This window comes from Muscardinus avellanarius (genome assembly GCF_963383645.1).
Source record: "Muscardinus avellanarius genome assembly, chromosome: 2".
NCBI lineage: Eukaryota > Metazoa > Chordata > Mammalia > Rodentia > Gliridae > Muscardinus > Muscardinus avellanarius.
In genome coordinates this window covers 200,588,026-200,610,353 of record NC_137787.1, presented here as the reverse complement: position 1 = coordinate 200,610,353, position 22,328 = coordinate 200,588,026, and the positions used below count along the sequence as shown (strand labels likewise).

The 22,328-nt window shown below is 54.0% G+C and overlaps 1 protein-coding gene across 1 annotated transcript in view; it reads left to right on the top strand.

Moving 5' to 3' along the window:
* CARS2 (cysteinyl-tRNA synthetase 2, mitochondrial) overlaps positions 1 to 21,196 on the top strand; it is a gene marked incomplete at both ends in the record, with an annotated part of 30,696 nt that extends 9,500 nt beyond the window's left edge. The window contains 12 exons of the mRNA XM_080689086.1: positions 2,689 to 2,760; positions 3,228 to 3,333; positions 8,092 to 8,175; positions 9,388 to 9,517; positions 10,907 to 11,040; positions 13,008 to 13,075; positions 16,832 to 16,898; positions 17,499 to 17,637; positions 18,745 to 18,868; positions 19,472 to 19,570; positions 20,757 to 20,963; positions 21,125 to 21,196. Coding sequence (XP_080545212.1) covers positions 2,689 to 2,760; positions 3,228 to 3,333; positions 8,092 to 8,175; positions 9,388 to 9,517; positions 10,907 to 11,040; positions 13,008 to 13,075; positions 16,832 to 16,898; positions 17,499 to 17,637; positions 18,745 to 18,868; positions 19,472 to 19,570; positions 20,757 to 20,963; positions 21,125 to 21,196 — 1,302 coding nt within the window. The remainder of the gene's footprint in view (positions 1 to 2,688; positions 2,761 to 3,227; positions 3,334 to 8,091; positions 8,176 to 9,387; positions 9,518 to 10,906; positions 11,041 to 13,007; positions 13,076 to 16,831; positions 16,899 to 17,498; positions 17,638 to 18,744; positions 18,869 to 19,471; positions 19,571 to 20,756; positions 20,964 to 21,124) is intronic.
* Between the last annotated feature and the right edge of the window lie 1,132 nt (positions 21,197 to 22,328).

Below are 22,328 nucleotides of genomic sequence, written 5' to 3'. Positions count from 1 at the left end.
AAAACTTGCAAGTGGCAGGAGGGTGCTGGACTCTTTACTAAGAGTTCTATTTTTGCCACGAAACTCTTACCAAGGGGAGGAGCTGTGCATTGCCCTGGATGCTCTGTTTTCTCTCTCTCTCTCTCTCTCTCGTACTGGGGATTGAACTCAGGAATTCTACCTCCAAGGTACACATATACCCCTGTTTTTTTAAATTTTTTATTATTATTTATTTATTTATTTTTTTGCGGGGCTGGGGATGGAACCTAGGAGCATTTGACCTCCAAGCTATACCCCCTGCCCTAGTTTTTTTTATTCTTTAATTTGAAACTGGGTCTCACTAAGTTGCAGAGGGCCTCACTAAGTAGCTGAGGCTGTCCAAGAACCGCGATCCTCTGGTCTCAGCCTCCCGAATGCTGGGATTACAAGCGCGCGCCACCACGCCTGGCTAGCCCTGTTTTTTAAAATGTTTATCTTTAAACAATGTCTTGCTAGGTCAATGAGAGTCTCACTACTTGCTGATGTTGTCCTTGAACCTGCGATCCTCCTGTTTCAGCCTCCCAAAGTACTGGGATTACAGGTGTGAGCCACCACGCCAAGCTGTATTCGATCTCTTTGAGAGCAGTATTAGGCTGGGCATGGTGGCACACTCTTGTAATCCCAGCATTTGGGAGGCTGAGACAGGAGGACTGCGCTTTGTGGACAGCCTCAGATACTTAGTGAGGCCTTCTGCAACTCAGTGAGACCCTGTTTCAAAATAAAGAATAAAAAAATGGGGCTGGGGATGTAGCTCAGAGGTAGAATGTCCCTGGGTTTCATTCCCAGTAACTAAAAAAAAAAAAAAAGTTTTAAAAAAGCAATATTAGTGTGTTTTCCATTAACAGCTGTCTACCATGAGCATGTGGCATCTCTGGCTGGTTTAAGGGGTTATTGAGTGGAATTATCTCCACGTCGCGGAGAAACCACAGGCTGAGAGGTGTTATTGACTTGCCCGAGTCCACGGCACTAAGAGGACCCAGGGCAGCTGTCTTTCCTCAGTGAGCACTGGCCGGTCATGGTACCTGCTGTTCAGAGCCCTGGCCGGGAGGGACGCAGGCCCCAGGTGACGAGAGTGGCCGCCGGCCCTGGATGTAGCACTGAAAAGCTTGAAAACGATTCTTACTTCCTGGCGCAGTTCTTCACCCATGAAATGGGAGCCCTGTTTCCGGGGCACGTGTGGAGCTGGCCGGGAGCCGGCACACAGTAGGTGTTCCGTGTGACTGCCAGCGGGTGTGGGTGGCCCGTGACCACCTGCACCAAGTGACGCGGGGGCCGCTGCTTCAGCCTCTGCCTGCGCCTCACACTTCTGTTCCCGGGGTGCAGAAGCCTGACAGGAGCCGTGGTCCCTGGCCCCGTGCGCACGGGCTTTCAGCATCCCACGTCCTGCTTGGGGCCCGCCCCTCCCGGTCCCATCAAGCACTTGCAAACTGTGTCCTTAGACATTCCCTCTTCAGTGGTGTGTGTGTGGGGGGGGTACTGGGGGTGGAACCCAGGGGCATTCTACCTCTGAGCTACATCTTCAGCCCTACTCTTCCTTTCTTTCTTTCTTTCTTTCTTTCTTTCTTTCTTTCTTTCTTTCTTTCTTTCTTTCTTTCTTTCTTTCACTGGTCTGGGGATGGAACCCAGGAACATTCAACCTCCAAGCTACACCTCCTGCCTTTTTTTTTATTCTTTAGTTTTGAAACAGAGTCTCACTGAGTTGCAGAGGGCCTCACTAGTAGCTGAGGCTGTCCGCAAACCGTGATCCTCCGGTCTCAGCCTGCCGAGTGCTGGGATGACAAGCGTGCCCGGCTTGCTTCAGTGTATTTTTGATCTTTGTTTTTTCTCCTCTTGAGGGTTAAGAGATAAGATGGGAACTCAGGGGCTGGTGATGTGGCCCAGTGGTGAGTGCTTGTAAACATGTAACAGGCTTTAACTCCAGACAGCAAAAAGAGAAAAGAGATAGGCACTCAAGTTTCTTGTTGTCATGTAGACGTAGATTGGTTTTATCAAAGTGAATTTTTGGAGCCAAATATGGTTGCACACACCTATAATCATAGTACTTGGGAGGCTGAGACAGGAGGCTCACAAGTTCAAAGCCGATTCCTAACTTCAGGAGACCCTGTTTTACAATAACAAACAAAAAATAGCACTGAGAGTGTAGCTCAGAGGCAGAACACTCCTGAGTTCAATTCCTAGTGCCAGGAAAAAAAAAGAAAAATTATTTTGTGTGATTTTTACATGGTGGGAATCATGACATCATTTTTCTGTTTTGCTTTTTAGTACTAGGGAGTGAGCCCTGGGGTGTTCTCCCCTGAGCTACCTGTGGCCCTATTTGCTTTTTATTTTAAAACAGGGTCTCACTAAGTTGTTGAGGACCTTGCTAAATGCTGAAGCTGACCTTGGATCTGTGATCCTCCTGTCTCAGCTTCCCAAGTACTGGGGTTGCAGACATGTGCCACCATACCCGGCTGGAATCACGATATTATTTACTCCTTTTCTTCCCTTTAACCAGAGAACAAGGCCAGTGAGCCTTTTGAGTAGCTGAGCACCTTTCTGAAGGGCTCTGCCTCCCTCCCTCCCTCCCTCCCTTCCTCCCTCTGTGGCGTCTGTGGAGAAGGGCGTCCAGCTGGGCATGGTGGCTGTGCCTGTGTGTGGAGTCCGTGCTAAGTGCTCATCTTGTCTCTGCAGATGAACGTGTCGCCCTCTTCTCTTGCCAGGCTTTATGAAGAAGATTTTAAGCAAGACATGGCAGCCCTGAAGGTAATGTGTGTGGCTGGCTTCTCTGGCTTCGAGGAGAGGGTGCCGGGCTGGCCTGTGTGTTCCAGAACAAGTAGTCCCCGTGTGAGGCTGAGGCAAGGGGCAGATGGGTCCAGGATCGCACCGCCAGCCAGAACCGGTGCGTGGGCAGCAGAAGCTGGGCCCCTGCAGTTTGGGTCAGGAGGAGGGCAAATGTGTGGGTTAGGACAGAAGGGACTGTCCTGGCAGGAATGCCCCTGGCTTATGGCAGGCGGATATCAAAGTGTCAGGCACGCTCCCAGAACCAGGTCTGGTTGTAAAGCTCCATGTCCCACCTCTGATGGCTGCGTCTGTCTGTCTGTCTGCTGGGAAAGCACGCAGGATAAACCAGCCAGGCTTACACGGGGGCGATCATGGCACCATGACTCGCGGTGGCTGTAGACTGTCACCCTGAATGTTGGGAATATGGACATGTCTCCCCTCTCTTCCAGGTCCTCCCGCCCACGGTGTACATGAGAGTAACTGAGAACATCCCTCAGATAATTGCTTTCATTGAAGGAATAATTGCTCATGGGCATGCCTATCCAACAGCAAAAGGTAGGGCTGGCATTATCCAACTGCCCCCTGGGTGAGGCCCCTGGGATTTTGATGGGACAGGGCTAAGATGTCGGGCATGCCGAGGTTCTACTTCTGTCTTGATGTGATTCCTGCAGAAAAGGTTCTGCTTCCTACCTGTGGTGTCTCTGCAAACGGTTGAGTCAGTTGTCACCGCCGCCATCGTCTTCTCCTCCTCCTTCTCCCTCCCCTCCTTCTGTTTGTGGTACTGGGGCTGGAACCCAGGGGCATTCTAGCTCTGAGCTACACCTCCAGCACTATTTTGTATTCTTTATTTTGAAACAGGGTCTCACTGAGTTGCAAAGGGCCTCACTAAGTAGCTGAGGCTGGCGGCGAATTGCGATCCTCCGGTCTCAGTCTCCCAAATGCTGGGATGACAGAAGTGTGCCACCACGCCTGGTATCTCTGTATATATTTTATATTTTTTGAAATAGGGTTTTGCTAAGTTCCTGAGACTGTCCTTGAACCTGCGACTCTCCTGTCTCAGCCTCCCAAATACTAGTTTTACAGGTGTGTGCCATCATGCCTGGCTGAGTTCTTTCTTTCTTTCTTTCTTTCTTTCTTTCTTTCTTTCTTTCTTTCTTTCTTTCTTTCTTTCTTTCTGTCGTACTGGGGATTGAATTCAGGAATGCTCTACCTCTCAGATTTTTTTTTCTTAATTGTTTTATATTGAAACAGGGTCTCGCTAAATTGCTGAGGTGGGTCTGGAACCTGCGATCCTCCTGCCTCGGCCGTGCACCATCAACCCGTTCTTTCTAAAGACTCCCCCAGTCCTGGGGAGAGGAGCACCTGTGAGCGCCTTTTGTACAGCTGTGGTCTAGGAAGCAGGCAGGTGTGGCCCACGGCCTCTCAGCTTTGTGTAGACATTTTCCTGATTGAAGCTGGAGGCCTCTGGAGACGTGCCCTCCGTGGTGGGGTGCAGCCCTGGGCTGCTTGGCTCTGTGGCCATGTCTTTGTCAGTGGGCCCCAAAAGCAAGATTCTCCTTGACACCTCAGTGCGCATCTCGGAACGAAGCATCCAGCACCGTCCTGAGGCCTGGAGGAGTGAGCCCTCCCCGGAGCCTTCCGTCCCCACTGCCGTCAGCTCAAGGCACTCGTGCTGTGTGGTGATAACCCTTTAGTCTCTTTATTCCACCACAGCTGCCCAGATTTTTCCTGGTTTTTTAATTTAAATTTTTTTGGTTCTGAACCCAGGGGCATTCTTTTCTTTGTTTTTCTTTTTTTTTTTTTGCAGGTCTGGGGATGGAACTCAGCGGCATTCGACCTCTAAGCTACACCCCCTGCCCTATTTTTTTTATTCTTTATTTTGCAGAGGACCTCACTAAGTTGCAGAGGACCTCACTAAGTAGTAGCTGAGGCTGTCCACGAACCGTGATCCTCCGGTCTCAGCCTCCCGAATGCTGGGATTACAAGCGTGCGCCACCATGCCCGGCTCCCAGGGACATTCTGAACCCAGGGGCATTCTACCTCTGAGCTACACCGCACCCCTATTTTATTTTTGATTTTGAAATAGAGTCTAAGTTGCTGAGGTCTCACACAGTTGCTGAGGCTGGCCTGGAAATGTGATCCTCCTGTCTCAGCCTTCCAGGTACTGGGGTCACAGGTGTACAGCACCACCACGCCTGGCTCCTGTGGACTTCTTCTTTTCTTTTCTTTTCTTTTCTTTTCTTTTCTTTTCTTTTCTTTTCTTTTGTGGTGTGGGAGGTGGAACCCAGGGGCTTTCTACCTCCGGGCTACACTCCCAGAGCTATTTTATATTTTATTTGGAAACAGGGTCTAAGTTGCTGAGAGCCTCACTCAGTAGCTGAGGCTGGCTTCGAACCCATGTGATCCTCCTGTCTCAGCCTCCCAAGTGTGGGGATTACAAGCTTGTGCCACCACGCCCGGCTACTCCTATGGACCTTTTCAATAGACTCTTGATCGGTCATCTCGTAGCGCCTCCTGGGTCTGGTTCACGTGGTCCCAGAGGTGCTTCCCTTGGTTAGGTGCCAGCATCTTGTGTTTGGCTGTTCCTGGGACGCAGGCTGCCCTTTCCAGTGTCTAAGGCCCAGAACGCCTCCCTAGTGACTCACGGCCCCCACGCTGTTCCCATCACACACCTGTCGCTCAGGGCAAGCCTCCTCCTCACCTTGGCTGTCTGTGCTGCACCCCTCGGGAGCTGCTTCTGCCCTGGTCTGGATTGTAAGTTCTCAGACCACAAAAAAGCTTTGCTGGGCATGGTGGCACATGCCTGTAGTCCTAGTACTTGCGAGGCTGAGACTGGAGGATGGTAGATTTGAGGACAGCCTCAGCAGTATATTGAGATGTAACAACCTAGTGAGACTCTGTTTCAAAACAAAAAATCAAATCAGGCTGGGGGTGTAGCTCAGTGGTAGAATGCCACTGGGTTCGATTTCCAGTACCAAAAAACCTCAAAAAACAAAACCCTTTGCTTTCACTGAATAGTGCAGTAGAGGAGCAGTCTAGGACTGAGGACTTGCAGGTATCGAGGTGCTCACTGCACCAAGATGCAATGTCTAAAGCCCGACCCTGGGCCCTGGACCCAGGGCTCATCGGGCTGTGTACACCCTTCCTCCATGGGTGCCCCAGGACAGAGTGTGGCAGGAGGGACTGGCCTTTGCACGTGTGCATACAGTGGGTGTACAGCGCTGCATACCAGCTCTGCTTGGTGTGTTTAGGTGTCTTCTCCAGGAAAGTCGTGTAAGGGCTTTGGTGGTGACCAAGATCCCGCTCCGGGGCGCACAGAGTCCCCCGCTCTCAGCACCTCGGATGAGGCTGCAACCGTGCTAGGTTTCAGGAAGCCAGCGTGTGGGAGTTGGAAGGTGGCTGGGCTCCCTGCCCTGGGATCGGGGAAGGAGCACCGCTGGTCCATCCCTGTGTACATTTAGTGATGGTGTCAGAATAATCAATTCAACATATACATGCATTCACTCAGAGCGCGGCACCTGGGACACAGGGGCTTGGCTGTAAATCAGTCTTTGAACTATCTGTGAAAGGAATTTGTGAGCAAATTGGTGATATCGGCAAAGGTCAGGGAGGAGGTTCTTCTGTCTAAGGAAAGTTAGTGTTCCCAGTTCTCTCTGCACAGCCAGCTGAGTGTGTCTTGTACCCTCTGCGAGGGGTAGTGGCTGGCTCAGCAGCAGGGGACGCCGGGGGCGGGGCTGCCGGGCCACCTGGTCGTGTTTTCCCACGCCCCTCTGCCCCTTCCCTCCCTCCAGCACCGCTGTGTCCCTGTGAGCTGGGACTTGGTGTGGCACTCAGGAGCTGCTCCTACCGTTCACACTCAAAACTTCCATGGCCTTAAAGCAACCCATTTTCAAGACCAGCGTCCCCAGTAGCACAGCCCAGGCATGAATTTGTAACTACTCTAGTAAAAAGAACATGTTGATTAAAAATGAAAAATCTGAGCCTGGCGTGGTGGCGCACGCTTGTAATCCCAGCATTTGGGAGGCGCAGACCGGAGGATCGCTGTTTGTCGACAGCCTCAGCTACTTAGGCCCTCTGCAACTCAGTGAGACTCTGTTTCAAAAATAAAAAAAATAGGGCTGGGGGTGTAGCTCGGAGGTAGAATGCCCCTGGGTTCCACCCCCAGTACTGAAAAGTAATAAATGAATGAATGCATGCATGCATGCAAAATCTGTAAAGGTGAAACTTGCACCCTCTTGTGGACTCCAGCTATGGGTGCGGGTCTGGTGCAGATCTGTGGCCCTTTGCAGTCCAGGGAGAGGCCCCCTTCCTGCAGGGGGCGCTCAGCAGCCGGTGGAGCACCCCCATCCTGCCCAGCGCTTCCTGGTGCCTTAGCTTTGGAGTGGCCAGCACTGGCCCTGCCTGCGGTGGTCCTGAGGAAGCCGCTGTAGACCCTCACTTTGAAAGAGTGGGTGGTCGTAGACATCTCGGGTAAAGAACAGTGTGAGCCGGCGTGGAGGCGCACGCTTGTAATCCCAGTACCTGGGCGGCTGAGACAGGAGGATCACAGGTTCGCGGCCAGCCTCAGCTACTGAGTGAGGCCCTCTGCAACATAGCGAGACCCTGTTTCAAAATGAATAAAATTAGGGCTGGGGGTAGAGCTCAGAAGTAGAAAGAAGGAAAAGCCCTGAGTGCCATCTCCAGTTAGACACACACACACACACCAGTCCTATTTCACTTCATTTCATTTTGGTACTGGGGATTGGACACTGCACAGATGCCCTCACAGTGAGCTATAGCCCTGGTCCTTTTCATCTTTCTTATTTTGAGACAGGGTCTCACTAAGTTGCGGAGGCTGATCTCAAACCTGTGATCCTCCTTTATCAGCCTCCCAAGTACTGGGGTTACAGGCATGTGCCACTGTGCCCACCAGATGCTGCTTTTGGTTCGAGAGGAAAGGTGATCTTACGAACTGCCTGGTTAAAGCATAGTGTGTCTTTGCTCATTGGCAAGTGCTGGAGCCAAGAGCTGAGTGAGCGTCAATAGTAATGTTCCTTTTTTCTGATTCAAAATAACTTATGCCTTACCAGTTTGTAAAGAACTTAGATTTATGTTTTTACTTTCACACCTGAATCTTCATGTTGTGCCCAAATCATACTTTTTTTAACGTAGTATTGTTTTTAAATTCTGGTTTAAAAATACAGCAAAAGAGGCCAAAGGAAACCCAGGTGCCACCTTCCGTGCTTGAGCTCGGCTGTTCGCGCACGGTTAAACTCGTACTGGTGGCGCACATTCAGACCGCAAGCGACAGGCCCTGCTCTCTTTATGAAACAGGCAATGTCTACTTCGATCTGAAGTCCAGAGGAGACAAGTATGGCAGACTGATCGGTGTGACACCTGCGCCAGCCGGAGAGCCAGGTGGGTGCCGGCTGGCCTGAACCTGGTGAGGCCTGCACTGGGGCCCGACTCACCCAGACGTGGTGATCTCAGCTAAAGATAAAATTTAAGGATAAAACTTAAAACTTAAGAGATAAAACTTGTGGCTGGGCATGGTGATGCATGCTTGTAATCCCCAAGCTTGGGAGGCGGAGACAGGAGGATTGTTTAGGTTTGAAGCCAGCCACTCTGGTTTAAGAGACCCTGTTTCCAAATAAAATATAAAATAGGTTTGGGAGTGTAGCCCGGGGGTAGAAGGGTTCCATCCCCAGTACCACCAAAAAACAAAACAAAACTAGCGGACATGGAGTTCCAAGAGAAAGGGCAGCATCTCCTGCCACGTCTGCTCCGCCTGGAGCGGCACCGTCCACTCTGTGGTCTTCAGGGCTTCCTTTGCATGTGAAACACGTATGCATGTGCTGCTGTATTCTAACACTCTTTCTACTTTAAAAAATGCTGGGCCGGGCCTGGCAGCGCACCCTTGTAATCCCAGCATTGGGGAGGCAGAGACCAGAGGATCATGGTTCGCAGCCAGCCTCAGCTACTTTGCAAGGTTCTTTGCAACTCAGTGAGACCCTGTTTCAAAAAATAAAAAGACTAAAAAATAGGACTGGGGTGTAGCTCGGAAGTAGAATGCCCCTGGGTTCCACCCCCAGTACTGTAAAGACAAAAACAAACACCCAGCAGGGGAGGAGGAAGCATATATAATCCCCACGGCCAAGCCGCACCCCAGGGATTCCTCCCGCCACACCTGCCAAACTAGGCTACCACCCACCAACCTAGGTGTCAACGTGGGCAGCGCCCTCGTTATGATGGATTCATCTGAACGGCTGGGATTCCGACCCTCATGACTCAAGTGTAGGAAATGAGCTCCTCAGGGGCCGTTTTACATCTAACAACTGGGATTGATGCTCTTGGTAATTTCCTTTTCACTCTATAGAGTCGTTCCTGCCTTTGAAAAGCATTTCTCAGTTGGACACTTAGTTCCTGATCAATGTGGCTTTCTCAAAGGCGGATGCGGGAACAGCTTGCAGGTGCCCCAGAACGCTCCGCCTGGCGTTAGAGGTCCTGGCTGGCCGCTCGGGGCCCCACCCCTCCAGCCTCATCTTGCGTGTTGCAGGTGGCAGTGCGGAGTGACTGGGCTGTGAGGGTCGGTCCCCGGCCCTCCTGCTGACGGGCCTTTGTTGCTGGCAGGTGACTCCGACAAGCGGCACACCAGCGACTTCGCCCTGTGGAAGGCTGCCAAGCCCCAGGAGGTGTTCTGGGCCTCGCCCTGGGGCAATGGGAGGCCCGGCTGGCACATCGAGTGCTCCGCCATGGCCAGGTAAGGGCCCTGGACTGCTCCTGGGCTTCATGCTTGGTGCCAAAGCCGTCGTTTGCCACGTCAGCAGGGCTGCGGGTGTTACCAAGCCAGAGTGGCCTGGGCCAGCCCACAGAGTGGGCGGTGTGGGCAGACACGCAGTGTGACAGCGCGAGGAGAGAAAGGACCACAGCCAGGCGCGTCATCTCGCCCTGGACCAGGCTGCACCCAGCCCTGGGTGGTGGCACACGCCTGTAATCCTAGTGCTTGGGAGGCTGAGACAGGAGGATTGCACCTTCAAGGCCAACCTCAACAAGTGAGGCCCTGTTTGAAAATTTAAAAAGGGCTGGTGTGGTATAGTTCAGAGGCAGAATGCCCCTGTAACAGAAACAAACAAAACGAAAGAAGGAAGAAGGAAGAAAAGCCAACGCTGCTGTCTGCAGCTTCAGCCCTGTCTGCACACCACAGCTTGCAGGTGCCTCCTCTGGGGTGGCTGGTCTCCCGAGCCAGGCCGAGGCCCCTTTGAAAGCTAACCCTTTTAAGAACACCCTCAAGCCTCTGCACCCCAGTCCGCATGAGCCCGCGCCTGCAGGTTCCACAGTTACGTGGTGACTGGGCTCGGGTGGGGGCGCCCAGCCTTGCTTTCCCCACCAGCTCCTACTTTCAATGTGTAGCTTTGCAGATCACAGCTTTCCGTCTCAGAGGTGCGGCAGAGATGGCGGAGCTAAGGCTGCTGCTGGGAGTCCTGTCACCTTGCTGTGGCCAGTGAATAGTTAGCTTGTCTTCCTTCTTCTTCTTCTTCTTCTTCTTCTTCTTCTTCTTCTTCTTCTTCTTCTTCTTTTTTTTTTTTTTTTTTTTGAGGTGCTGGGGATTGAACAGAGGCGTTCTACCTCTGAGCTTTGTCCCAGCCCTATTTTATTTTTTATTTGGAAACAAGATCTTGCTAAGTTGCGGAGGCTGGTTTTGAATCTGAGAGCCTCCTGTCTCAGCCTCCCAATACTGGGTTAACAGTACTTGCTCCCACACATGGCTACACAGTTAAATTTCCAGCAGCCAAATGAAAAATTCTCCTGATTTTTTTAGTTCTGGCTCTTGTTGAAGTTGGAAAAATCACTCAACTCTACCTATTGAGAGTAAGAAATGGTAATTTCATAAGTTTTCTTTTTTAAACCATATGTTGCTGGAGCAAAGAGAATTAAGTCTCTTCACACGGGTGAAAAGCTATGAATTAGGGATTTTATGATTAAGTAAAAATAGGATCAGTCTCCGTTAAATCATTTGAGTTATCATGCAAATTGACTTAAAATTGGGATTCACATATTCATGGCGTGAAAAAGGCTAGAGGACTGAGTGCGATGCAGCTTGGAGAATGGTGGTGCTGAGCTGACTGAGCGCTCTGCCGCTGTCTTGCAGCGTGGCGTTTGGAAGTCAACTGGATATCCACTCAGGCGGGAGGGACTTGGCTTTCCCGCACCATGAAAACGAGATCGCCCAGAGTGAGGTCTTCCACCAGTGTGAGCAGTGGGGAAATTATTTCCTACATTCTGGTAAGGACTTGAAGCTAATTTGTTCTGTTTTGATTGTGTCTATTCTGTCTTCTGGGTGAAGCACCGACATTTGGAAATACAGGATCAACTAATAGGTCAAGAGGCAGATTTGTCTGAAATGATTTTGGGGATTTAGTCATTTGGGTGTGCGCTTTCTTGGACTGGAATAATAAGTATACCTCTTTGGTCTGACTTGAATGTGGAAAATGTTTTATAATGCTGTTTTACATAAGTTTATTTCTAATAAAACCATTAAGATAGCACTTCAAAAGCACCATGTACTGGTTATGAATATGCTACCTTGAGCCCTATTGTCATCAGACTCAACCAGTTCTCATCTAATGACACTTAAAAACCAGCTGATTAACAGCCGCGCTGTCCTCGAGCAGACGCGGTGTTGAGATAGCCTTACTCAGCACAGCAGTTTTGGAATTCACTCGGATGCACAAAGGCTTCATATGTTCAAGTCTTGATAAAGGTCACGGGCTGGGATGGGCTTATTGCCCTCTCGGAATGGACAGTCTCCGGTATTTGAGACATGGGTCGTGAGAGTTTGGCTAGTGGCAGGCTTAGGGAAGCGACACCGATATCTGCAGAACAGGAGGTCAGCAAAGACCATTTCAGTGTGTCCTTGAATATAGAGCTGACGCGTGCGTGGACGCCAGTGTTCCCGGCTGCAGCAGGCCTGGGGTCCTGTGTGGAAGGGAGCCGATGGGGCGCCTGCACGGCGTTCCCGCTCCACGTGCGCCTTGCCTGGCTCCTGGGAGTCATGCCGCACGGGGCCGTGCCTGCCTGGCTGGTGTCCACGCATCTGGGGCAGCTCATTAATGCAGAGCGTTTAAGTGGGCAGGAGTAAGCAGAGCTGGCTGCACTCTGCAGACTTCACAGCTGTATTCTCGAAACCCCATCACTCCCTGAACTCAGTAGTGCCCAGAGTCCGCATCACTGCTGCCTCTGGACAGAGCCCTGGACAGGAAGACGGCCACGGGCACCTCAGGGGCGCTCGTGCCGCTGGAGAGGCGCACTGCGCTCGATCTCATGTGCAGAGAAGCCTCCCTGCCGGGCACTCCACAGTGATCCTGGAGCTTGGGTCATGTGTCCCTGGGGCAGGCCTGGAGACTTACCATGGGCCTGCCTGGAAGCTGCAGGGGACCCCTGCATGGGCCCTGCAGCCCACCGGCCGGCTTGCTCGAGTGGGCGAGCTTCAAAACACCACTCAACATGGTCTAACCTTCAGGGAATTATGGATCTAGCATCAGAAAGGCGGCCTTCACGGCCGACGCTCAGACACTGGGGGTCCCGATGAGGTGAGGGTGCCCAGAACCAGCACCCTGGTCCACCGTACATATGCAACTGGGCAAGGCTTTCAGTGGCTGTGTTAATCTGGCCACCCACGTGGACACAGTGGCCTGAGCGCCCCCAAAGCTGCAGAACAGTGTGGTCGTGTCTGAGGATTTGGCCCGCTTACATTGGCACAGACACCCGCAGTGGCACGGGCTGTTGTTAGAATTCATTTGCCGTGGTGTTGTAAGAAAAGACGTGTTTGGAAGTGCCCCGTAAGACAGTTTCGTTTTTGGAAAAAGGGATCCTGGTACCAGTAAGTTAGGCAGGCAGGGACAATACAGTGGAAATGCTGGGTTCCTCTGCACATGAGGCCCTGTGCTGCGCTCACGTTGGGAGCGGAGCCACACACTCTTCACACCATGGCCCTCGGCGGTGCCGGGGAGGGGCTGGCGCTTGCCATACTCAGGAGCTGAAACTGACAGGAAAGGATATAAGTGCAGAAGAGGTTACAGGATGGCAGCTTTACAGCAGGGAGCCAAGTCAAGCTCCTCCTTTGATAGAAAAGCCCTGATTACACCGCGATGGAGTTTCTCTGTCCTCACCAGGACAGAGGCTGGGCCAGTAGGCAGGATGCCCGCACCCAGCTCAGAGCAGACGCACAAGCTTCCTTGCTTTTGTTTCAGGGCATCTGCATGTGAAAGGCAAGGAAGAGAAGATGTCCAAATCACTGAAGAACTACGTCACCATTAAGGTGCCTGGAGCATCCCCAGCCGCCCTGGCTTCAAGGCTTGTGAGACCTTACCGCCTGCTCCCTGTGCGCAGAGGTGCAGCCTCCCTCTTCCGGGGTGGAGCTCGCCTTTCTCCTGCCGCCCCACCAGAGCGGCCGCTCCCTTCCTGGCCTTCATGAGCTTGAGCTCGCCTGGCCCCGCCTGCCCCTGTGACTTGGGCTTGTCTGCCTGGTGATCCTGCTGGCCTGCAGGCTCAGAGCTGGCTGTTGTCTGACCAAGGTGCCGGGCCTCCTGGTGGTGGTGACAAGGGCCATGGACCCCCATGAGGCGGGACAGGCATGCCAACGCCATCAGGAGGCTTGACTGGGATCCGCCTGTCTGGGCCATCATGAAAGCCAAGTTTATTAGTACTTATTTATTTATTTATTTATTTATTTATTCTTAGTGCTGGGGATTGAACCAGAAGAGGGACATTCTACTTCTGAGTTATACCCCGGCCCTATTATATTTTATTATGAAACAGGGTCTTATTAAGTCATGGCAGGACATGCTAAGTTGCTGGGGTTGGCCACTAACCTGCGATCCTCCTGTCTCAGCCTCCCAAGCGCGGGGATTACAAGCGTGTGCCCACCGTGCTCATCTCAAATTTAATTTTAATTGCAAAATAAATAAAGAGCCACCAGGGTGCCACCATCCAAAGACTCAGCCACTTGCCCCTCTGCGGGCAGGCTTGCTCTGACTCCCTTCTATATTTTTTCTTTTCTTTTTTTTTTTTGTGGGTCTGGGGATGGAACCCAGGGGCATTTGACCTCTGAGCTACACCACCTGCCTTATCTTTTATTCTTTATTTTGAAACAGGGTCTCACTGTGTTGCTGAGGGCCTCACTAAGTAGCTGAGGCTGTTCGCGAACCACGATCCTCCGGTCTCAGCCTCCTGAGTGATGAGATTACAAGCGTGTGCCACCACGCCTGGCTTCTCTTTTTAATCTTTATTTTGAAACAGGGTCTCCCCAAGTTGTGGAGGGCTTCTCTAAGTAGCTGGGGCTGGCCGAGAACCTATGATCTTCCTGTCTCAGCCTCCCAGGTACTGGGATGACAGGTGTGTGCCACCACACCCAGCTTTCCCTTCCCCTCTTTCTTACACTGGAGAGAGATAGTGTGCCTGTGGCCTCCCCCAAAGATTAATGTTTTAGTCCAGTTATAGAAGTAGTGGGTTTTACTGAAGAAGTCTGAAAAGGACATTCAGGACAAAGATGCACAGGGTAGAAAGATTCAGAGGAAAAAGTGTGGAGGGCGCATCGCCTGCCAGACAGATCGTGCTCCTAGAGCAGGGACTGCCTGCGCTCGGGAGCCTGAGCGTGCGCTGGGACTAGGAAGCGCAGTCCTCATTGCTACCCGCACACAGTGCTCACCCTGTTTGGCACTCGCTTTAGTCACATGATGAATCTTCTGGAGAAGGCCCCCATGTGCCACATGGAGCTGTTTGATTCTTTTGAATGTCCAAGTCCAATGTATAGGTAAAGTTTAATTGAAACATCTCCATCGGTGGTCAGTTAAGTCATATGCGATTCTCTCCTATGGTGTGTTTTAGTTTTAGTAGATATGGCCAAGTTGGCATTATTTTTAATGACCACGCAGTGACTCGTGGTAGTGATGTGTGGGGATTTATTTCCCTCTTACTGGACTTGTATATGAGACCTTTATCCTACAGTCTACAATGCCATGGTGAATATCCTCCAGCCAAATATCTATGTGTATCTAGAGCTGTCCCTGAGTATCCATGAGGGATCGGTTCCAGGACTCCCACAGACACCCAAACCCAAGGATGTTCAAGTCCCTTAAAAAGCTGAGCGCCAGGCGTGGTGGCGCACGCTTGTAATCCCAGCATTCGGGAGGCTAAGATGGGAGGATCATGGTTCGCGGCCAGCCTCAGCTACTTAGTGAGGCCCTCTGCAACTCAATGAGACCCTGTTTCAAAATAAAGAATAAAAAATAGGGCAGGGGGTGTAGCTTGGAGGTAGAATGCCCCTGAGGAATCCATCCCCAGTAACACACACACACACACACACACACACACACATATGGCTAAGTATATGCATATCCCCTATACACTTTTTTCTTCTTCTTCTTCTTCTTCTTCTTCTTCTTCTTCTTCTTCTTCTTCTTCTTCTTCTTCTTCTTCTTCTATTATTATTATTATTATTATTATTATTATTATTATTATTATTTTGTATGTGTGAGGTACTGGGGATAGAACCCAGGGACCTTCTACCTCCGAGCTATACTCCCAGACCTATTTTATATTTCATTTGGAAACAGGGTCTCTTAGACCAGCTGAGGCTGGCTTCAAACCTGCACGATCCTCCTGTCTCTGCCTCCTGAGCCCAGGGATTACAAGCGTGCGCCACCATGCCCGGCTCCCTGTACACTTTAAATAATCTCTAGAGTACTTATAATACCAAATACCATGTTAAGTGCTATGACATAGTTCTCTTGTTTAGAGTGTAAGGACAAGGAAACAAGTCTTTTGTGTTCAGTGCGGACACCTCCTCTCTCCCATGTGTTTGGCTGTGGCTGGGTTGGGTGTGGATGGGCCCCATGGACCTGGAGGGCAGATTAAAAATTGGCCCTTGGCGTGAATGCCTTGAGGTATTGTTGTACCTCAGGGTATGGGCGCATTTGGAGTGTTTTGGATGCAGCCTCTGGAGATTTAGCAACAGTGGTAATTTATGTTCCCACTAACAGTGTATGAAAACGCCAGGCCAGGCCTGTGGCGCACACCTGTAATCCTTACAACAGAGGAGCGGAAACTTGAGGCCAGCCCTGGCAATTTAGCAAGACCCTGACTCAAAATACAAAAAGGAGCTTGGTAGAACTCCTGGTTTAATCTTCAGTACAAACATAACAACAGCAACAAAACTAACCAAAAAACCTAAGAAAAAGAAAATGTCCATTTCCCAGGTCTGCCAGTGTTAAACCGGAAGACTTGGGCTCAGATGAACATTTTTTGTATTAATTTATGGTGCAGAACAGCAACCAGCTCTTAAATGTCCATGGGTTTCTTTGTGTTTTCTCCCTTTTGTTTTTTATCTGTGTTGAGTTTTTTTGGCTATTTTAATTTTTCTTTTTATCTTTTTTTTGGTGGTACTGGGGTTCCTGGAAGCCCTTCTACCTCTGGGCTACACTCCCAGACCTGTTTTTACATTTTTATTTGGAAACAGGGTCTCCTAAGCCAGCGTGATCCTCCTGTCTCTGCCTCCCAAGCGCGGGGATTACAAGCGTTTGTCACCACGCCCGGCCTTTAATTTTTCATTTTGACTAGCCGGCATCTGCTGCTGGCCCACCCTTCTGGGGGCCAGCTGTCGCCCCAGGTGTGAAGAATATTAGCCAACGTTCTAGTGCCAGTAGAACGACACCCTGCCCATCCTCACTGCTGGGAGGCCGGGGTGGGCCTCGTCACAGTGGCATGCCAGCCCTCCATCCTGCCATTACTGCAGCCCTCTCACCTTGGTTGCGGGGCTTTGTGTGCACGTGAGACTATGTGATGTGCCCTGGAGCGTGCTGGGAGCCCCTCCCAGCAGTGACAGGCCTGCAGCAGCTCAGGGCTTGCAGCGTGAGCACCTGATGGCCTGAGCTCCGCCTGGCAGGTCCCCCCCCCCCGCCAGCGTTGACCCGTGACCCTGGCCCCAGTGCACACTGGGAAGGAGACCTCTGGGAGAGCCGGAGCAGGCCCCACTCGCTCTGCTGCAGTCACAGGCTCGCTTGCTTCTCCTGCCTAGGACTTTCTGCAGACCTTCTCCCCGGATGTCCTGCGGCTCTTCTGCCTGCGCAGCAACTACAGGTCAGGTGAGCTGGGCAGCGGCGCCCTCTGGGCCCCGACGACCACAGGGTGTTCTCATTTTTTTGAAATTGTGGTACTGGGGATTGTACCCAGGGCATTCCACCTCTGAGCTCTCTTTTATTTTGAAACAGGGTCTTGCTAAGCTGCTGGGACTGGCCTCAAACTTGCAATGCCCATGTCTCAGCCTCCCAGTACTGGGATAACAGGCATGCACCATCATGCCCGCCTTACCGTGTCCTCATTTTTAGCTGGAAAGGACAGTATTTGGGGAGGTCAGTGGTACCTGGTGCACCTCCCCTTGGTAGTGTGGTGGCTGCTGCAAGGGGCGTGGAGGACACGCTGGCGGGAAGCTTCGCCGCTGGGCAGGCCAGCCTCTCCTGGCCCCAGCCGTCTGTCTGCCCAGCCGCTTGTCAGTGCGGTGATTCCCCTTGCCTTGGAAGTGCTGGGGACTTTTCTGGCGGCCGCCTCTCCTGGGTGGAGCCTTGCGCTCGGGCGGCTCTGTGGTCCTGGTTACTGGAGCAGCCTCTTCTCTGCTGGTTCCTCCAGCTGAGGACGGGCTTCCGAACCCTGCGGGGGCCTCCTCAGTGACACATCTCTCTCCTTAGCCATCGACTACAGTGACAACACCATGGTGGAGGCCAGGGACCTCCTGCTGGGGCTGGCCTCTTTTGTGGAGGATGCACGCGCCTACATGAAGGGGCAGCTGGCCTGTGGCCCGGTCAGGGAAGACCTGCTATGGGCGAGGTGAGCCCAGGCCTGGGTGCCCGGCCGCCAGCAAGCACCCGGGCGCCTCACGTGGGCCCTTAGAGGGGAAGAGGCAGCTGGCAGCAGCCGTATCCTGAGAGGCTGGGTGACGGGCTTGTGGCCTGGCAAGCCCGTGACCTTGCCGGCCCTCATAGGTGGCTCTGGGGTGTCAATGGCGCTGGGGAAGCTGAGGCCCCAACGGAAATGGGCTAGCGCGGCAGCTGAGGCGGCCCCCGGTCAGGGGAGCCCTGAGGAGAGCCAGGGCTGCCCGTGGGCCCCATGGAGCCAGGCGTGGTTTCTCGGGCACACCACCACAGCTCCGGCTTGTCACTCACTCTACACAGTGAGACACCCAGACACCGGGCACCTCCTGCCTCGAGTGCCAGGCAGGCATGCTCACCAGGCAGCGACTCCGCACTCCGAGGAGGGCCCCCCCAGGTCTGCATCAGCAACCCATGGCCTTAATGTGGCTACTTCACGCCCTTGATTTTTTTGTATTGGGGATTGAACCAGGAGCTTTCTACCTCTGAGCTCCCTCCAGTCCTTTAAGTAGGGTCTCTCTACGTCATGGAGCACCTCACTGAACTTGCTGAGGCTGGCCTTGGACCTGCGATCCTCCTGTCTCGGCCTAAGTTCTGGGATTACAGGTGTGGGCCACCATAATCCTTATGAAGCTGGGCATGGTGACACACACCTCTAACCCTGAGACAGGAAGAGAGCAGGTTGAAGGCCAGCCTCAGTAATTTAGTGAGATGCTGTTTCAAAAAAGGGCAGGGTAGAGTTCAGAGGTAGACCTCCCTGGTCAACCCCAGTACCACAAAACGACAAAAAGTCATGAAAACACTCACGTGCTGTGCACTCAGATCAGGTGGACAGGTCCCCTCCACTCTGGAGTCTTTGACTTGGCGAATACGACAACTTGGAACTGCTCCATATGAGATTGTTAGAGATCTGCAGACAGACCTGAGAAGGGTCCCCATGCCACACGTTCCTAGCACTTCCTGGGGAGGATGCCTGTGCTCCTGAGGGCTGGGCCAGGCCTGTTGGGCTGCAGACTGGGCCTCGCACTCCTTGTTGGCGCAGTGACCCCGCCCCCGTCTTCCTCAGGCTCGCCAGCACCAAGGAGACTGTGATGGCTGCGTTGGCTGATGACTTCAACACGCCCAGGGCTGTGGACGCCGTCCTGGACCTCGTGCACCAGGGCAACAGACAGCTGAAGGCAGTCACGAAGGTACCCGAGGGACACAGGGCCCGATTCCCACGGCCGCAGTGACAGGCAGGGCTGCTCCCAAGTAGGGAATGGGTGCCAGCTCAGCCAGCCGTCTGGAGTCTCCTCCCGCAGACTACAACATCCGAGCATCTACTTCCCCTGGAGAGGTAGATGGGAGAGCAGCAGGCTGAGCCTAGAGGCCCTGGCTGGGAGCGTATCTGGGGAGGGGTCACCTGGAGAGGTGTAGGGGGCCAGTGGAGCCCCCGCCATCAGAACCCCAGCAGTGAGGCTCCCCTCACACAGGGTGTCTGCCTGCCGCTGACCCCTGCCACATTTTCAGCATTTCCTCTAAGAAATTCTGACTTAGAGTCCAGCCCGGTTCCCTACCCTCCACTTACTGGGCTCCTAGGAGCCTGATAAGCAAGGTACCACCATTGTCCCTTGGTGATGGCGGGTAAACTGGGCTCAGATGCCTGATATATCTAGTTGAGGGTGGTGCCAGAGTGCGCCTGTGCCCGCAGGCGGCTGCGAGCCCAGGCGCATGCGTCTGCTGGAGTCCCTGGTGTGACTGTCCCCCCGCGCCACCCGGAGGTGCTCCACGACTGTTCCCTGCCTGTTTCCCAGGAGCCCGGCGGTCCCAGGAGCCCTGCTGTGCTTGGCGCCATCGTCTCGTACATCGAACAGTTCTTTGAGACCGTTGGCATTTCTCTGACACATCAACAGGTATGTCTTCCTCTTGAACACTGAGTCCTAGAATCACTAGTATGTCAGTACAAGAGCAGGACCCTCCCACTGCGGGGCTCGGGCCTCCCTGGACTGCCCGCTGCACAGTCCCCTCCTCCACTTGCTCAGCTACACCTGGCAGCCTGACAGGGCAAGGGCAGAGCTCGGCACCATCTTCCAAAGCCCCTGCACAGGCAGTGCGTCTCCTGAGCGGGAGTGGAAAGGCCTGGGCTTTTCAGGCCTTTCCACTCGGGGTAGTGGATGTGCGCTACCCCGAGGTGGGCTGGACCCTCTTACCCAGCTGTGCCAAAGCCTTCTTGGTCTCTGCCAGTCTGCCGCCGGCTCTGGTTTACAGGGGACTGCCATTTTCGCTCAGTGGCCTCCACCCAGGGGTGCCCTGCTGCCCAGGAACGTGGGCCTGAAGCGGGCACTGTGGAGGCCTAGCCCGGGCCAGGCACCCTTCGTGCCCGTGACCCTGGCATGGCTCTCAGGAGCGCTGCTCCCGTGAGTTCTCTGCTGTTCGAGCTGGGGTTGCTGTAGTCGTTGCCGGGTGTGGCCCTGTACTTACCTGTGGATTCCCTGGCGGTTCAGGGACTGTCGGCAGTTCCACAGAAGCCCCCACTACCGGAGAGGACCAGGGTTTGCATGCAGGCTTTCCCAGAGCCTGGCCAAGTGTGCCTGGCCCGTTACAAGTAGCTCATTCGCCCCCCCCCCCCCCCCGCTAAGGTTGATGTCTGGGCCTGCTCTGGGCTCACCTTTTAGTAGCAACCGAGACTTGATGGCATTTAATGTGTATAACCCAGGGATAAAATGTTGTGGCTTCTGTTTATTCATTCACACGAACACCTTTCTCAACCATCGCTGTACTGCTCTCCAAGATGGAGGATAAGACTTGTGTTGGGATCCAGTTTGTCATGGGTGCCCCACTTCTGCTGGTGTTTGCCCAGCTGGCCAGAGCACTCAGCAGAGACCCTGTATGCACAGAGCTGGCGTTAGCCCATGAGGCTGGGCCTGGGTCCTTCCTCTCGCTCCAGGGGAGTGGAGACGCTCTGATAGCCTGGCCCCAGCCAGCTCCCCTCATCCCGAGGTCCCCAGAGGGGCCAGCCTTGGGCAAGGCTGGACAGACGTGGCATGGTCTGGCAAGTGTGGCCTCGGGGGGCAGACCAGTGCAGCAGCCCGGCGGCAGTGTGTTTCAGGAGATGGCAGCGCGGCCACTCTGCACAGTGTGGTGGACGAGCTGGTGCGCTTCCGGCTGAAAGTGCGGCAGTATGCGCTGGCGGCTCCCGAGGCCGGCGGGGAGGCCCGGCGCCGGCAGCTCCAGGAGCGGCAGCCCTTGCTGGAGGCCTGCGACGTGCTGCGCCAGGACCTGGCCACCCTCGGCGTCAGCATCAAGGTGAGCCAGGGCAGGAGGCAAGCTCGCTCGCCCAGCCCCTCCTGGGGCCGCCCGAAACACCATGCCTCAGAGCCGCGCCCGGCACCTCCTCCCCTCACCTCTCACCTTGGCCGCCACCCGGCGAGGGCACCTGTGTCTACACTGCACCTTCCTTCCTCCAGGACAGGAGCGGGACCGCCTCCACGTGGGAGCTGCTGGACCCCAGGACAAAGCGCCACAAGGCAGGAAGCTGAGGTGGGCGGCCCGGCCACGCCAGGCGCAGCTTCTGTACCTTGCCTTCTTGTGACCAAAACTTTATATTAAAGTTTCCCATTGTGGCTGCTCAGTCAGCAGTAAGATAAAGTGAACTGCTCCTGTCTCACTGGTGTCTGCTCGTAACTGCCCGAAACGTTAATTTCATACACCAAGGGCCACAGGCTCAACATTTAAGTTACTGAAGTCATGTCAGTGAAGTCATGTCAGATGTGGGCGGTCCCAGGCATCTTGAGACCAGCTAGCCCTGTGCCGAGCACGCAGCAGCAGCGGAGCAGCCTGAGGCAGCGTGGCCTCAGGAGGCGAGGAAGGTGTCCAGTCTGTAGCGCAGGAGCCGGCTCTGCAGCCCCACCCAGGCCCAGCCGTGCTCTCTGGCTATGAAAGTAGAGTGTTCTCCATAGAGAAGAGCCGCCTGCAGCCATCTTGCGCAGCAGATGTCCTGCCGGCCGCCCGCAGAGTGCAGCAGCCCGGGAGGCAGTTTGGGAGCGAGGCCGGCCAGGCCAGGGCAAGGTGTGGCGGGCATGGGCTGTGGGGGCCAGGGCAAGCGGGTGGCCTGGCCCTCCCTTCCACCTGACCGAGGGGAAGCCTGTGGCCCGTTGGCTCCCCCAGTTGGCAGGCCCTGGCCAGACTTCTCCCGCCGTCCCTCCCTGCCAGGCCCAGGAGGGCCGGAGCCGGTATCTGGTTCTGTTCCCTTTGAGCTCTGTGGCCCTACAGGCCCTGGGGCTCCTGGCCTGTCAGCAAGGGTGCTGGCCTGACCCTAACCTGGCCAGCAAAGGCCAAGTGAGACCCAGGGGCACCTTCCCACCAGGCATCAAGACAGGGCCATGCAGTACTGGGGAAACACCACCCCATCAAACACTTCCACCTGGCCCTGGGGAAGCTCTGGCACCAGTGTCTGTCTAGAGGCAGCGGGGGTGTGTGGGCTTCTAAAAGAACACGGCGCGTCAAGAGAAGCCGGGCCCATTCCCGCCAAGCCAGGGCCCCACTCGATCAGAGCAAGAGCGTAAGTAAGGGGAGCTCGGGCTGGCGAACTCCTGTGGAAAGAGGGCTCGCTCTCCCTCTCACTCGGCCCGTGCGGAGGGAAGCTCTGGTGAGCGCCTGCACGAGCAGCGC